Here is a 15765-nt window from a genome sequence, read left to right as displayed (position 1 = left end):
TTGGCTGCTACAGGTGATTTGATGTAGCTAATTGACTTTCTAACATCATATTCAAGAGCTCGGCACGGTGGCACTGCTGCCTCACAGCGCCAGAGACCCGGGTTCAATTCCTGCCTCAGGTGACTGTCTGTGTGGAGTTTGCACATTCTCCCCGTGTCTGTGTGGGTTTCCTCCGGGTGCTCCGGTTTCCTCCCACTATCCAAAAAAAAATGTGCAGGTTAGGTGAATTGGCCATGCTAAATTGCCTGTAGTGTTAGGTGAAGGGGTAAATGTAGGGGAATGGGTCTGGGTGGGTTGCGCTTCGGCGGGTCTGTGTGGACTTGTTGGGCTGAAGGGCCTGTTTCCACAGTGTAAGTAATCTAATCTACTCAGTTAACTGCTAACCTTCAAGTGCCTTGGAGAAAGAACAGGGGAAGAGGGAATTGGAATGAAAATCAGAACCACATTCAGAAAAATTAAATGGATTCTGTAATATGCTTCAGTAGAGGATCGTTAAATAGCAATAGTGATATTAAAAAAGCAGCAATGCAGTGAGATTAAATCAAATAAAGAAAGATACAGGACAGAATCATAGAATCATATCGTAGAATACCTACAGTGTGGAAGCAAGCCACTTGGTCCATTGAATCCACACTGACCAAATATGTCAAGGGCAAAGTGAATGGAGAATTATCAGCTGCTGGAGGGATGCATGGAAAACTAAGAAGAATCTCTGGAACTTTTTAAAAGGAAAAAGCATACTTCCAATACCTCTTGCCAGAAATAAAATATAAAATACAAATAAGACGAAAGTGGTCAAAGTTGATCATAGGACTCCATAGAAACATTTGGTGCTGTCCCTTGAGCTTCATTGGAATGCTGGAGGAGGCCAAAAGCAAGAGGTTGAAGTAGGAGGGAAGATTGAACCAGTAAACAGTGGAAGGTTTAAGATGACACTTTTTAATAAGGAAATTTTTTTTGGGAAGGTGTCACCTAATCTCTTGTCTCATGTGGAGGATAGGATGCTGTGAGCAGTGAAAAGAACATGAAAAGCTCAAAGGCTGTGTTGCTGTCACTCCACAAGGAGTGTTTAGATGAATGGCATGTGAGCATAGAAAGAACGAACTCACCTGACCTCTTCCGAAGCAATGAAGAGTCAATTAAATATGATGTAAGGTATTCATTTTAATGAAAAGGAAAACTCGAAATTCTGCCTCCCCATTTAAGGTTATCAATTTTAAAGTAGCAATTCTATGGTTTACACATGGCAGATGGATACTTTTTATATAAATGTTGCCTCTTTCCCAGGCCACAAAAAGGACAGGTTTCTTTCATTTCATTTGTCTGTAAATTAATACCCAGCCTTTAATTTACAGTTGATTTTAAAAACTTTCTTTCAGATCTGATGACCCAAATTCTCTACAACTGATTAGTAGTCGGACTTTGAAGCTGCACTTCAGTTTACATCAAGGACTTCATCATCATGTCAATGTTATGTTTGATTACTTCCACCTCTCTGTTGTATCAATCACTATTCATGCTTCCTTGGTTGCTCTTCACCAGCCTCTGATAAGGTGGGTCTTTATACCCTTAATTGACGTGCTTTAAATTATATTGCTGTTACTGCTAAATAGCCAAATATAAGCTTTCATTGGTATCTGTTTCTAAATGTCTCATAAAGCAAGTAACATTATTATTCGTCAAAAAGTTAGCATCTACCAAGATAGTGTTCTACTGGGGTCTGATCATGTATTTGGAACTTCGTAATCAAATGGGGTGGAATCCATGAAAACCTAAAAATATCCAATGTGAAGTCGTTGCTTGTAAAATCCAAATCTGGATCTATAATTGTTTAAACTATTTCTAGCTGTGTAACACTAGGGAGCAATGCTAGTGGAAATCTTAGAGTCTCACCCTCACATCCATTCACTACTTCTCTCATTCATCAATAACTATCCAGGTTTCAGAGGTGGTAAGCGGTGTACTGTTTGTGGAAGACAAAAATCATAATTAGCCCAGTTGAATATTTAGCTTTAAAGTATTGATTAGTTCATATATTCTATTGACTAAACCTGAATGTCAAAAATCAGTTTTGATTCATTGTCTAGCTCTGAATGTTTAGTTTTAATTGTAGCACTGACTTTAACGGAAAGACAAGTGCTAGCTGAGAAAATGAATGAATGGAGAAATTATTTCAGTAATTTAATCCATTTGAGCAACATTTTGGTTCCAGATTGCAAGGTTTCAATAATAAGGTGTTATAGTTGGGTTTAGACCATGCACTAATAAGAACTCTAGATACGACTGGAATTTGTTAAGGGCACTGAAAGACAAAATCTTACAAATTTGGATCTCAACAAAGTGTCCCAGGTTGTTATCACAAGCAGTAAAAACAATGACTGCAGATGCTGGAAAGCAAATACTGGATTAGTGGTGCTGGAAGAGCACAGCAGTTCAGGCAGCATCCAACGAGCAGTGAAATCGACGTTTCGGGGCAAAAGCCCTTCATCAGGAATAAAGGCAGTGAGCCTGAAGCATGGAGAGATAAGCTAGAGGAGGGTGGGGGTGGGGAGAGAGTAGCATAGAGTACAATGGATGAGTGGGGGAGGAGATGAAGGTGATAGTTCAAGGAGGAGAGGGTGGAGTGGATAGGTGGAAAAAGAGATAGGCAGGTTCAACAAGTCCGGACATGTCAAGGAGACAGTTACTGAGCTGGAAGTTTGAAACTAGGATGAGGTGGGGGAAGGGGAAATGAGGAAGCTGTTGAAGTCCACATTGATGCCCTGGGGTTGAAGTGTTCCGAGGCGGAAGATGAGGCGTTCTTCCTCCAGGCATCTGGTGGTGAGGGAGCGGCGGTGAAGGAGGCCCAGAACCTCCATGTCCTCGGCAGAGTGGGAGGGGGAGTTGAAATGTTGGGCCACGGGGCGATTTGGTTGATTGGTGCGGGTGTCTCGGAGATGTTCCCTAAAGTGCTCTGCTAGGAGGCGCCCAGTCTCCCCAATGTAGAGGAGACCACATCGGGAGCAACGGATACAATAAATGATATTAGTGGATGTGCAGGTAAAACCTTGATGGATGTGGAAGGCTCCTTTAGGGCCTTGGATAGAGGTGAGGGAGGAGGTGTGGGCGCAGGTTTTACAGTTCCTGCGGTGGCAGGGGAAAGTGCCAGAATGGGAGGGTGGGTCGTAGGGGGGTTTGGACCTGACCAGGTAGTCGCGGAGGGAACGGTCTTTGCGGAAGGCGGAAAGGGGTGGGGAGGCAAATATATCCCTGGTGGTGGGGTCTTTTTGGAGGTGGCAACAAACAGTATTTCAACTCCATCTCAAACATCAAAAACTGTAAGTACAACAAACTTTTATCCACCCACCTCCATAACCAGCGCTCCTCAAACATTCCAGAAGCTTCCCCTGGCCTTGGAAACGCCATTAACCATGCGGCTGATGCAGCTACCACCCCCACGCTGACTGATGATGTCACTTCCGCCCCCATCATGGCCACTCCCACAGCCACTTCCGGCCCTCACATCATCGCTGATGCCACACGCTCAGTGACTTCTGCCACCCCTACTGCCATGATCACCACCACTTCCGCCCCCACCAGTGCCACTCACCTGCATTCTGCTGACATGCCCCCCACAGACCCCACTGTCACTATCCTCACCCCCCCAGAACCCAGAGGGGAACATTACCCCTGCTCATGCCTCCACCCCTATTCCCCCCACCATCACACCCACTCCAGGTACTGGCTCCGACCCCACTCCCAGCTCCACACCCTCACCAGATCCCAGCTCCCGGCCCTGCCGAGTTCTCACCATCCCCCCAGACCTCCCACTCACTGAGGATGAACGATCAGTCCTCAGCAAAGGACTCACCTTCATCCCCCTCTGTCCACGCATTAAAGAATTTAATACACGCTGTGACATCGAACAATTCTTCCGTCGCCTCCGCCTCCAAGCTTACTTTCACAATCAGGACTCCCGCCCACCTTCCGAGGACCCCTTCGCCCACCTCCAACACACTGCATCCACCTGGACACCCCGCACTGGCCAATTACCTGCCCTCGACCTCTTCATTTCCAACTGCCGCTGGGACATTAACCGCCTCAACCCGTCGATCCCCCACTCCAACCTCTCACCCTCACAACGCGCAGCCCTCCAATCCCTCTGCTCCAATCCCAACCTCACCATTAAGCCAGCGGATGAAGGGGGCGCAGTGGTAGTCTGGCGCACTGACCTCTACAACGCTGAAGCCAAACGCCAACTCGAGGACACCTCTTCCTACTGCCCCTCGACCATGACCCCACCCCCCCATCTCCGAGACCATACAGAACCTCATCACCTCAGGAGATCTCCCACCCACAGCTTCCAACCTCATAGTCCGGGAACCCCGCACTGCCCGGTTCTACCTCCTTCCCAAGATCCACAAGCCTGACCACCCTGGCCGACCCATTGTCTCAGCATGCTCCTGCCCCACTGAACTCATCTCTACCTACCTCGACACTGTCCTATCCCCCCTAGTCCAGAAGCTCCCCACATACGTTCGAGACACCACCCACGCCCTCCACCTCCTCCAAGACTTCCGTTTCCCCGGCCCCCAACGCCTCATCTTCAAGTTGGATATCCAATCCATCTACACCTCCATCCGCCATGACCAGGGCCTCCAAGCCCTCTGTTTTTTCCTCTCCAGACGTCCCCAACAGTACCCTTCCACTGACACTCTCATTCGTTTGGCCGAACTGGTCCTCACCCTTAACAATTTCACCTTTGAATCCTCCCACTTCCTCCAGACCAAAGGCGTAGCCATGGGCACACGTATGGGCCCCAGCTATGCCTGTCTCTTTGTTGGCTATGTAGAACAGTTGATCTTCCGTAATTACACCGGCACCACTCTCCACCTCTTCCTCCGCTACATTGATGACTGCATTGGCACCACCTCGTGCTCCTGCGAGGAGGTTGAGCAATCCATCAACTTCACCAACACATTCCAACCTGACCTTAAATTTACCTGGACCATCTCTGACACCTCGCTCCCCTTCCTGGACCTCTCCATCTCCATTAGTGACGACCGACTTGACACTGACATTTTTTACAAACCCACCGACTCCCACAGCTACCTGGATTACACCTCTTCCCACCCTATCTCTTGCAAAAATGCCATCCCGTATTCCCAATTTCTCCGCCTCCACTGTATCTGCTCCCAGGAGGACCAGTTCCACCATAGAACACACCAGATGGCCTCCTTCTTGAGAGACTGCAATTTCCCTTCCCACGTGGTTAAAGATGCCTTCCAACGCATCTCGTCCACATCCCGCACCTCTGCCCTCAAACCCCACCCCTCCAACCGTAACAAGGACAGAACGCCCCTGGTGCTCACCTTCCACCCTACAAACGTTCGCATAAACCAAATCTTCCGCCGACATTTCCGCCACCTCCAAAAAGACCCCACCACCAGGGATATATTTGCCTCCCCACCCCTTTCCGCCTTCCGCAAAGACCGTTCCCTCCGCGACTACCTGGTCAGGTCCAAACCCCCCTACGACCCACCCTCCCATTCTGGCACTTTCCCCTGCCACCGCAGGAACTGTAAAACCTGCGCCCACACCTCCTCCCTCACCTCTGTCCAAGGCCCTAAAGGAGCCTTCCACATCCATCAAAGTTTTACCTGCACATCCACCAATATCATTTATTGTATCCGTTGCTCCCGATGTGGTCTCCTCTACATTAGGGAGACTGGGCGCCTCCTAGCAGAGCGCTTTAGGGAACATCTCCGAGACACCCGCACCAATCAACCAAATCGCCCCGTGGCCCAACATTTCAACTCCCCCTCCCACTCTGCCGAGGACATGGAGGTTCTGGGCCTCCTTCACCGCCGCTCCCTCACCACCAGATGCCTGGAGGAAGAACGCCTCATCTTCCGCCTCGGAACACTTCAACCCCAGGGCATCAATGTGGACTTCAACAGCTTCCTCATTTCCCCTTCCCCTACCTCATCCTCGTTTCAAACTTCCAGCTCAGCACTGTTTCATTGATTTGTCCGGACTTGTCGAACCTGCCTATCTCCTTTTCCACCTATCCACTCCACCCTCTCCTCCTTGACCTATCACCTTCATCTCCTCCCCCACTCACCCATTGTACTCTATGCTACTCTCTCCCCACCCCCACCCTCCTCTTGCTTATCTCTCCCTGCTTCAGGCTCACTGCCTTTATTCCTGATGAAGGGCTTTTGCCCGAAACGTCGATTTCGCTGCTCGTTGGATGCTGCCTGAATTGCTGTGCTCTTCCAGCACCACTAATCCAGTGTTATCATAAGCGGTCCACTCATAAAGAACACTTAAAATGCTTCATATTGAAGTGCAGCAGAAAAGTGCAGAATTGCAAAAGACCTTGTAAAAGATCTTGGTGTTGAGCAATTTAGTCTCTGAGTGACATTTTGTTTGATTGCAATAGTTTTCTCATTCTCTCTCTACCCACTCGCTGCCCAGCCCAACCACCTCTCCTACTGTCCAAGATAATTAACAGCGAGATCCAGAAAGTTATTGACAGTGCAGATGGGAACCTGGAATTCCATTGAGACAGCACAGGCTGTTCTCCTAGGTGTTCCTTAAATTTGGTATGTGACTGAACAATCCCAAAGGGAATCTGACTACTTACAAATGATGTCTAATATCTTCCAAAGGTGTCTCAGGACCACGTTCAAAGGGATACCTTACCCCTCCCAAAGGATATCCTGCCTGTCCAAATGTATCCACAGAGTTTGACCTGCTCCTATCAAGTGAAATCTGCAATCTTTGGGCTTCTGCTACCATCCACATCAAAATAATGAGTGGAAGCAGCTGCTGGTATATGTGAGCAATTGCCTCTGACAACCAAAGATGTGCAATTTAGAACCTGCTTGTCCCTTGTCTCCTTTGCAAGAATACCAGCTGAGTTTGGGGCCTTCTGCTAGATTTTAGGTTGTGATGTTCACAAAATTTCAGAATTATTACAGCATACAAAGGAGGCTGTTTGGCTCATCGTGCACGAACAAGCTCTTCAAACGTGTCTCATTACCTAGTGCCAATCTCCTGCACATTGTTTCTATCCAAATAATCATCCAATGCCCTCTTGAATGTCTCAACTGAAACTGCCTCTCACTTTTCCCAGCTGTGCATTTCAGACCCTAACTAGTCGCTGTGTGAAAAAGGTTTTCCTCACATCATACTTGCTCCATTGGCATATCACTTTACATGTGTGCACCTACATTCTTTCTCCTTTTACAAGTAGAAACAGCTTCTCCTTATCTACTCCATCGAACCCGCTCATGATTTAGAAAACCTCTATCAAATCTCCTCTCACCTTTCTTCCCAACTAGGAGAATTGTACCCCTTATTTTATATTGTCTTTCAGTGTTCTTCCTGTCAAAGTACATCACCTCACACTTCTCTGCATTGAAACTTATCTGCCTCCCAACTGCTACTCCATCACTTGTCTTTTGGAGCTCCACCTTACCTTCCTCACAATTTACAATTCTCCCAAGTTTCATGTCAAACTTTGAAATTGTCATCCACACACCAAGATCCAGATCATTAGTATAGATCAGGAAAAGAAATTGTCCTAATTCCAGTCCCAGGAGCTCCATTATGCACCTTTTCACCAGCCCAAAAAATATCCGTTGACCATTACTCAGCCAGTATCTTTTGTATCCATTTGCTACTTTTCAAAAATATACTATGATCTATAACTTTCCTCAAGTCTGTTGTGTGGCACAATATTGAATACCCTCCGGAAAATCATGTAGACTTCATCTGAGGAAAGAGATCAATCTGAGACTGGTACAGTTGAGAACAGAAATGAGTCAAACAGGCAGGGACAAGGTAGGACAAATAAATTAAACTGCATTTATTTCAATGCAAGGGGCCTAACAGGGAAGGCAGATGAACTCAGGGCATGGTTAGGAACATGGGACTGGGATATCATACCAATTATAGAAACATGGCTCAGGGATGGGCAGGACTGGCAGCTTAATGTTCCAGGATACAAATGATACAGGAAGGATAGGAAGGGAGGCAAGAGAGGAGGGGGAGTGGCATTTTTGATAAGGGATAGCATTACAGCTGTGCTGAGGGAGGATATTCCCAGAAATACATCCAGGGAAGTTATTTGGGTGGAACTGAGAAATAAGAAAGGGATGATAACCTTATTGGGATTGTATTATAGACCCCCTAATAGTCAGAGGGAAATTGAGAAACAAACTTGTAAGGAGATCTCAGGTACCTGTAAGAATAATCGGGTAGTTATGGTAGAGGATTTTAACTTTCCAAACATAGACTGGGACTGCCATAGTGTTAAAGGTTTAGATGGAGAGGAATTTGTTAAGTGTGTACAAGACAATTTTCCGATTCAGTATGTGGATGCACCTACTAGAGAAAGTGCAAAACTTGACCTACTATTGGGAAATAAGGCAGGGCAGGAGACTGAGGTGTTAGTGGGGGAGCACTTTGGGACCAGTGACCATAATTCTATTCATTTTAAAATCGTGAAGTAAAAGGATCGACCAGATCTAAAAGTTGAAGTTCTAAATTGGAAAAAGGCCAATTTTGATGGTATTAGGCAAGAACTTTCGAAAGCTGATTGAAGACAAATGTTCGCAGGTAAAGGGATGGCTGGAAAATGGGAGACCTTCAGAAATGAGATAACAAGAATCCAGAGAAAGTATATTCCTGTCAGGGTAAAAGGAAAGGCTGATAGGTATAGAGATTGCTGGACAACTAAAGAAATTGAGGGTTTGGTTAAGAAAAAGAAGGAAGCATGTGTCAGGTATAGACAGGATAGATTGAGTGAATCCTTAGAAGACTATAAAGGAAGTAGGAGTATATTTAAGAGGGAAATCAGGAGGGCAAAAAGGGGACATAAGATAGCTTTGGCAAATAGAATTGAGGAGAATCCAAAGGTTTTTACAAATACATTAAGGACAAAATGGTAACTAGGGAGAGAATAGGGCCCCTCAAAGATCAGCAAGGCGGCCTTTGTGTGGAGCCACAGAAAATGGGGGAGGTACTAAATGAATATTTTGCATCAGTATTTACTGTGGAAAAGGACATGGAAGATATAGACTGTAGGGAAATAGATGGTGACATCTTGCAAAATGTCCAGATTACAGAGGAGGAAGTGCTAGATATCTTGAAACGGGTAAAAGTGGATAAATCCCCAGGATCTGATCAGGTGTACCCGAGAACTCTGTGCAAAGGTAGAGAAGTGATTGCTGGGCCTCTTGCTGAGATATTTGTATCATTGATAGTCACAGGTGAGGTGCCGGAAGAATGGAGATTGGCAAACGTGGTGCCACTGTTTAAGAAGGGTGGTAAGGAAAAGCCAGGGAACAATAGACCAGTGAGCCTGACCTCAGTGGTGGGCAAGTTGTTGGAGGGAATCCTGAGGGACAGGATGTACATGTATTTGGAAAGGCAAGGACTGATTAGGGAGAGTCAACATGGCTTTGTGCGTGGGAAATCATGTCTCACAAACTTGATTGAGTTTTTTGAAGAAGTAACAAAGAGGATTGATGAGGACAGAGCAGTAGATGTGATCTATATGGACTTCAGTAAGGCGTTTGACAAGGTTCCCCATGGGGGACTGATTAGCAAGGTTAGATATCATGGAATATAGGCAGAACTAGCCATTTGGATACAGAACTGGCTCAAAGGTAGAAGACAGAGGGTGGTGGTGGAGGGTTGTTTTTCTGACTGGAGGCCTGTGACCAGTGGAGTGCCACAAGGATCGGTGCTGGGCCCTCTACTTTTTGTCATTTACATAAATGGTTTGGATGCGAGCATTAGAGAGAGGTGCAGTTCATAAGTTTTCAGATGACACCAAAATTGGAGATGTAGTGCACAGCAAAGAGGGTTACCTCAGATTACAACAGATCTGGACCAGATGGGCCAATGGGCAGAGAAGTGGCAGATGGAGTTTAATTCAGATAAATGCGACTTGCTGCATTTTGGGAAAGCAAATCTTAGCAGGACTTATACACTTAATGCTAAGGTCCTAGGGAGTGATGCTGAACAATGAGACCTTGGAGTGCAGGTTCATAGCTCCTTGAAAATGGAGTCGCAGGTAGATAGGATAGTGAAAAAGGCGTTTAGTATACTTTATTGGTCAGAGTACTGAGTACAGGAGTTGGGAGGTCATGTTGCAACTGTACAGGACATTGGTTAGGCCACTGTTGGAATATTGTATGCAATTCTGGTCTCCTTCCTATCGGAAAGATGTTGTAAAACTTGAAAGGGTTCAGAAAAGATTTACATGGGTTGGTGGATTTGAGGTATAGGGAGAGGCTGAGGCTGTTTTCCCTGGAGCATCGGAGGCTGAGGGGTGACCTTATAGAGGTGTACAAAATTATGAGGGACATGGATAGGGTAAATAGGCAATGTCTTTTCCCTGGGGTTGAGGAGACCAGAACTAGAGGACATAGGTTTAGGGTGAGAGGGGAAAGATATAAAAGAGACCTCTGGGGCAACTTTTTCACGCAGGGGGTGGTACGTGTATGGAATGAGCTGCCAGAGGAAGTGGGAGGCTGGTACAATTGCAACATTTGAGAGGCATTTGGATGGGTATATGAATAGGAAGGGTTTGGAGGGATATGGGCTGGGTGCTGGCAGGTGGGACTAGATTGGGTTGTGATATCTGGTCGGCATGGACAGTTGGACCGAAGGGTCTGTTTCCATGCTGTACATCTTTATAACTCAAAAACAGTGTTGACCTCATTGAGCCTTTTTATTACCTCTTCAAAAAACTCTCAATTCAGTTAAACATGATTTCTTCTTTTAGAATCAATGAATCTTCCTAATCAATCCACCTTTTTCCATGTGATTACTAATTCTGAATAATTGTTTCTACAAGCTTCCCTACCACACAAGTTAAAATGACTGGTCTGTAATTGTTGGGATTATCCTTCCAAGCATCTTTGAATGAGGCTGTAATGTTGGCAATTCTCCAGTCCACCTGCACAGCCCCCAAGTCCAGGGGGCGCTGAAAGATTATGGCCAGGGCCCCCTCTATTTCTACCCTCACATCAGTTTGAAATCCTTGGATGCAGCTCATTTGGCTCCAGTACTTTGTCATCTTTAAGTACCAGCAGTTGATCCAAGACTTATTTTTTTATTAATTTTAAACCCTTCTGGTGCTGGAATATCCTCATCCTCCTCATGGCCCGGGCAGTATCTACTTCTTTTGTAGACAATTGCAAAATAATTATTTAGTTCCTCTGTTATACCCTGCCTCCATGTGTAAATCCTGCTTTTTAATTTCTAATCAGCCCTACTCCTCTTAACCACTGTTTTTCTGTTTGTGTGGCTATAGAAGACTTTGGGATCCCCTTTATGTTAGCTGCTGGTCTCTTCTCATAATTCCTCTTTGTGTTTCTTATTGCTTTTTCACCTCTCCGCTGAATTTTCAATATTCCTCCTGTTTCTCAATTATTATGTTCTACCTTACACTTGTCATAAACATGCTATTTCTTTCTAATGTTAATTTCTACCTCCTTTGTCATCCAAGGGACTTTGACTTAATTTCTCCTACCTTTCCCATTTTAGAGAATATATTTTGGCTATACATGAATCGTCTGTTCTTTGACAGTTGTTCAGTTACTGTTTATCCTTCAATCTTTTGCTAATGTTAATCCAGTCAATCCTGCCCAGCTCTGTTTTTGCCCCATTAACATTATCTCTCCACAGATAATCCAATTTCTGTGGATTATCATTCTCCACCACCGTCCTGAACCTTGATGGCTTTCTTAAAATGTTTCCCCACTGACGCTTAATCTACTTGACCCTCATTTCCAAGGATCAAATCCAACAGTGCATCCTTCCTTGTTGGATTGCACACACTGTGCTGTCGGAAACTCTCCTGAACACAATCTACGCACACTTGTCTTGCTGCCTTTTACACTACGTTTATCATACTCTATTTCTGGGTAATTGAAATCCCCCGTTTTAACTACTGTATGGTATTGGCATTTCTGTGTAAATTCCCTGTGGATTTGTTCCTCTGCATCCTTTCCACTGGTTGATAAAACTACACTGAACAATAGAACTGTATTTTTATTCCTTAGCTTATTTCTTAGTGTTTATGCAGCTAGGTTCCTTTGAAGTGCCTTCCAATCTATGACTTTTACAACATAGAATGACAAGGTCAGCAGACACATGGAAACCACTGCCTGCAAGTTTGCCTCCAAGTCACCTACCATCCTCTCTTGGAACTATATCTCCATTCTTTCATTCTGACTAGGTCAAAATCATGAAATTCACTTCCTAACACCATTGATGATATACTCATATCCCAAGGAGTTCAGCGATTAAGAAGGCAACTGTAATCACCACAGGCTACCTTTAATTCAGCATGATATCTCAGTGGTTAGCACTGCTGCCTCATAGCACCAAGGATCCGGGTTTGATTCCCACCTCGGGTGACTGTGTGGAGTTTGCACATTCTCCCTGTGTCTGTGTGGGTTTCCTCCGGATGCTCCGGTTTCCTCCCACAATCCAAAGATATGCAGATCAGGTGAATTGGCCATACTAACTTGCCCATAGTGTTAGGTGCATTGGTCAGGGGTAAATGTAGGGTTGGGGAATGGGTCTGGGTGGGTTACTCTTTGGAGATCTGTGTAGACGTGTTGGCTGAAGGGCCTGTTTCCACACTGTAGGGAATCTAATCAAGTCTAATCCAATCTAAATCTCACACACAATCATGTATTGAAACAATGATTTAAACTTTATGACAGGTAGCAACTCAAATAAGACCCATCAACTAATCAAGTTTAGCCTGACAGCCAACTTGGCTATTACCCAATTAATGGTGGAACTTGGCCAGATTCCACCACCAACGGTCTGTCTCTAAAAGTGTCCAGGGATCAATCCTTATGCAGTGTTGTTCTCCAGAGTTCTATTAAAGGTGGAGTTTGTGTTCAATTCTTATACGGATTTTGTCCTTCAGGTTATTGTTGAATTCTTATAAGTTCTTCCATCCAAATTACTGCATGTTTGCAGCTTGCCTTCTGAACAGAAGTAGCTTCTTTGTTCCTTTTATATTTGACCTTAACTGTCTGTTCGAAGACACAGCTTTCCTATAATTATCTCCATAAATTCTTCAACAGGGCAATCTTTGTCCTTTGTGGCAATAAAGTGTCCAGTTATCAAGCAGGTGTCAAAGCAGTTTTGTTCATGCATCCTTGACGACTCCTTTTGCTAATTGCTTTCAGTTCCGCCACAAGTTAGTCCTTGTCTTTAATAATTTATTCCAGACATGCCGCTTTTTTGTATGTGTAACACTATCTTTTGTTGATTCATTCAGTCCATGAACAACTATTAAAGTTCTGAAGTCTGTAACATTGCACAGCTGCTCCTCCAGGGTAATTCGTGAATGGCAATAAATGGTGACCTAGCCAGCAATGTCTACATCTTATGTACAAGTAAAAGCTCAGATGTGATCTCATCAAGATCCTGCACCTAAATGTAGTAGGACTTAACAAAAACAGAATTTGCTGGAAAAGCTCAGCAGGTCTAGTAGCAACTGTGCAGAGAAATCAGAATTAACGATTCGGCTCCAGTGAACCTTCCTTAGAACTGAAGGTAGCTAGGAAAATATTGGGTTTTTTTATGCAGAAGATGGGGTGGGGGGGTAGGGAGTAAGGAGTAAATGATAGGTGGGGATAGAGCCCAACGAGAGAGAAAAACAGTTGGACAGTCAAAGGAGTGGATAACCATCTGGCTAGGAGGATAAATAGCTGTTGATCGAGACTGTTCGTGGCTGACAATGGCTTGTGTGTGCTATGTGATCCCAAGGCCTGGTGTACAGGGGTGGGAGCTGGGACATAGGAGAGTTCAAACCCTAAAGTTATTGAACTTGATATTGAGTTCTGAAGGCACCAAGTGGAAAATTAGGTGTTCTTCCAGCTTATACTGAGCTTTGATGGAGTATTGCAGCAAGCATGAGACACCGATAATGACCAGGTAATAGGGTGGCGTGTTGAAGTTGCAGGCAACTGGAAGCTCAGGATAACTTTTTCAGGTAGAGCATAAGTGTTCTGGAAAGTGGTCACCTAGTCTACACTTCGTTTCCCCAATTGGAAGAAACCACATTGTGAGCAGCGAATGTGGGACTACTATACCTTTTAAAGCTCTAATGTTTTTATAATAAAGCATAATGCACATTTTGCTTTCGTAAATGCTTGCTTGTGTGTATGTTAACACAAGTTCATTTGCAGAGCAATCCAGATAAGAGTAGATAAGAAAAACCACTAGATGTAGGGTTTTCAAAAATATCCAATAAGGTGTCCCAAGGATCTCTTAAAATTAATAATTATGGTATTGGGAGTAATAGCACTTTTTTGGATGAATTGGTTAATGAACTGAAAACAGAATAGAGATAAATGCATAATTTTTGAATTGGCAGGCTATAACTAATGGGAAGACTAGCTATTTATGGTCTATATCGGTGACTTGAATGAGGGCACAAATTGTAATAAATTAAAGTAAAATTGTGCAAATCCTGGAAGTATGAGATACAATAACAACACAAGATTTGGGAAACTCAGTATTCCATCAACATCTGTAGAGCGAGAAGCAGAATGTTTTAAGAACCTGCAGTTCAGCAGGTGATAGGGACAATGTTTCACTTTCAGCAAAAGCTTGTCTCTGAATCTGATGTGACTGTAAAAATGTTAACCTTTGGTTCCATGTTGGATAGGGACTTTAGCTATTTGTTATGTACCTGTAGTAGCTGTCCATTTTAATAATGTTTCTTGCTAACCTGTATTCATAGGAGTATAGAAACAGGAGCAGACCATTTAGCCCCTTGAGTTTGCTCTGTCATTCAATAAGATAATTGCTGATCTGTGGCCTAACTCCATATTCCTGCCTTGGGCCCATATCCCTTGATACCTTTGTTTCATAAAATAATTTTCTATTTCAGATTTAACAATTGAATTAGCATCAACTGCCTTTTGAGGAAGAGAGAGTTCCAAATCCGCACAGCTCTTTCTGTATACAAGTGCTTTCTAACATCTCCTGAATGGTCTGGTCCTAATTCTGAGACTTTGCCCCCACTGCTAGAATTTTCAACCAATGAAAATCTTTACATAACCTGTTTGTCTGTGGTTAATATCCAGAAAACCTCAACTAGATCACTCGTTAACCTTCTAAATTCTAGTGAATAAAGGCCCAATTTATCTAATCTCTTCTCATAACTTAACTCCTGAAGTTCAGGTATCAACCTTCTAAACCTGTGTCGAATTCTCTCCAGGACCTTCCTAAGATCAGTTCACAGTACTCTAATTGGGATCTAGCTAGGGTTTTGTATAACTGCAGCATTACGTCTTCATCTTTATTCTCCAGCCCTTTAGATGTGAATGCCAGCATTTCATTATCTGCCTTGACTATTTTTTGCACCTGAACCCCAAAGTGTCATTGGACATCACTGTATTAAACTTTGTGCCTTTAAAAAAAACCTGAACTATCCTTTCTTGGTCCAAAGTGGAGAACCTCACATTTGCTTATATTAAAATCCATCGGCCACAGCTTTGCCCATTCACCTAATATTGTCTGTAATTTTGCCTAATCTATCAATATCCCTTTGTAATTATCTACAGATGATTTTGTGTCATCGGACAATTTGGAAATAATGTTTTTTCAAGTCATTAATGAATATTGTGAATAACTGAGATCAATTCAGATTCCTGCGGTACACTATTAATCACATCCTGCCAATTAGAGCACTTGTACATTGTTCCAACTCTGTTTCCTGCCACTCAACTA

General features: G+C 44.2%; 1 protein-coding gene across 6 annotated transcripts in view; it reads left to right on the top strand.

Annotated features, from left to right (window-relative positions):
• fam135a (family with sequence similarity 135 member A) overlaps window positions 1–15765 on the top strand; it is a 306374-nt gene that overhangs the window by 143521 nt on the left and 147088 nt on the right. For all 6 annotated transcript variants that reach the window (XM_072557991.1, XM_072557972.1, XM_072557981.1 and 3 more), the window contains one exon: window positions 1380–1553. In XM_072557991.1, coding sequence (XP_072414092.1) covers window positions 1380–1553 — 174 coding nt within the window. The remainder of the gene's footprint in view (window positions 1–1379; window positions 1554–15765) is intronic.

This window comes from Chiloscyllium punctatum, chromosome 3 (assembly GCF_047496795.1).
Source record: "Chiloscyllium punctatum isolate Juve2018m chromosome 3, sChiPun1.3, whole genome shotgun sequence".
Taxonomy (NCBI): domain Eukaryota; kingdom Metazoa; phylum Chordata; class Chondrichthyes; order Orectolobiformes; family Hemiscylliidae; genus Chiloscyllium; species Chiloscyllium punctatum.
Note: the sequence above shows the minus strand (reverse complement) of the source record. Positions and strands in the feature narration are given on the sequence as shown.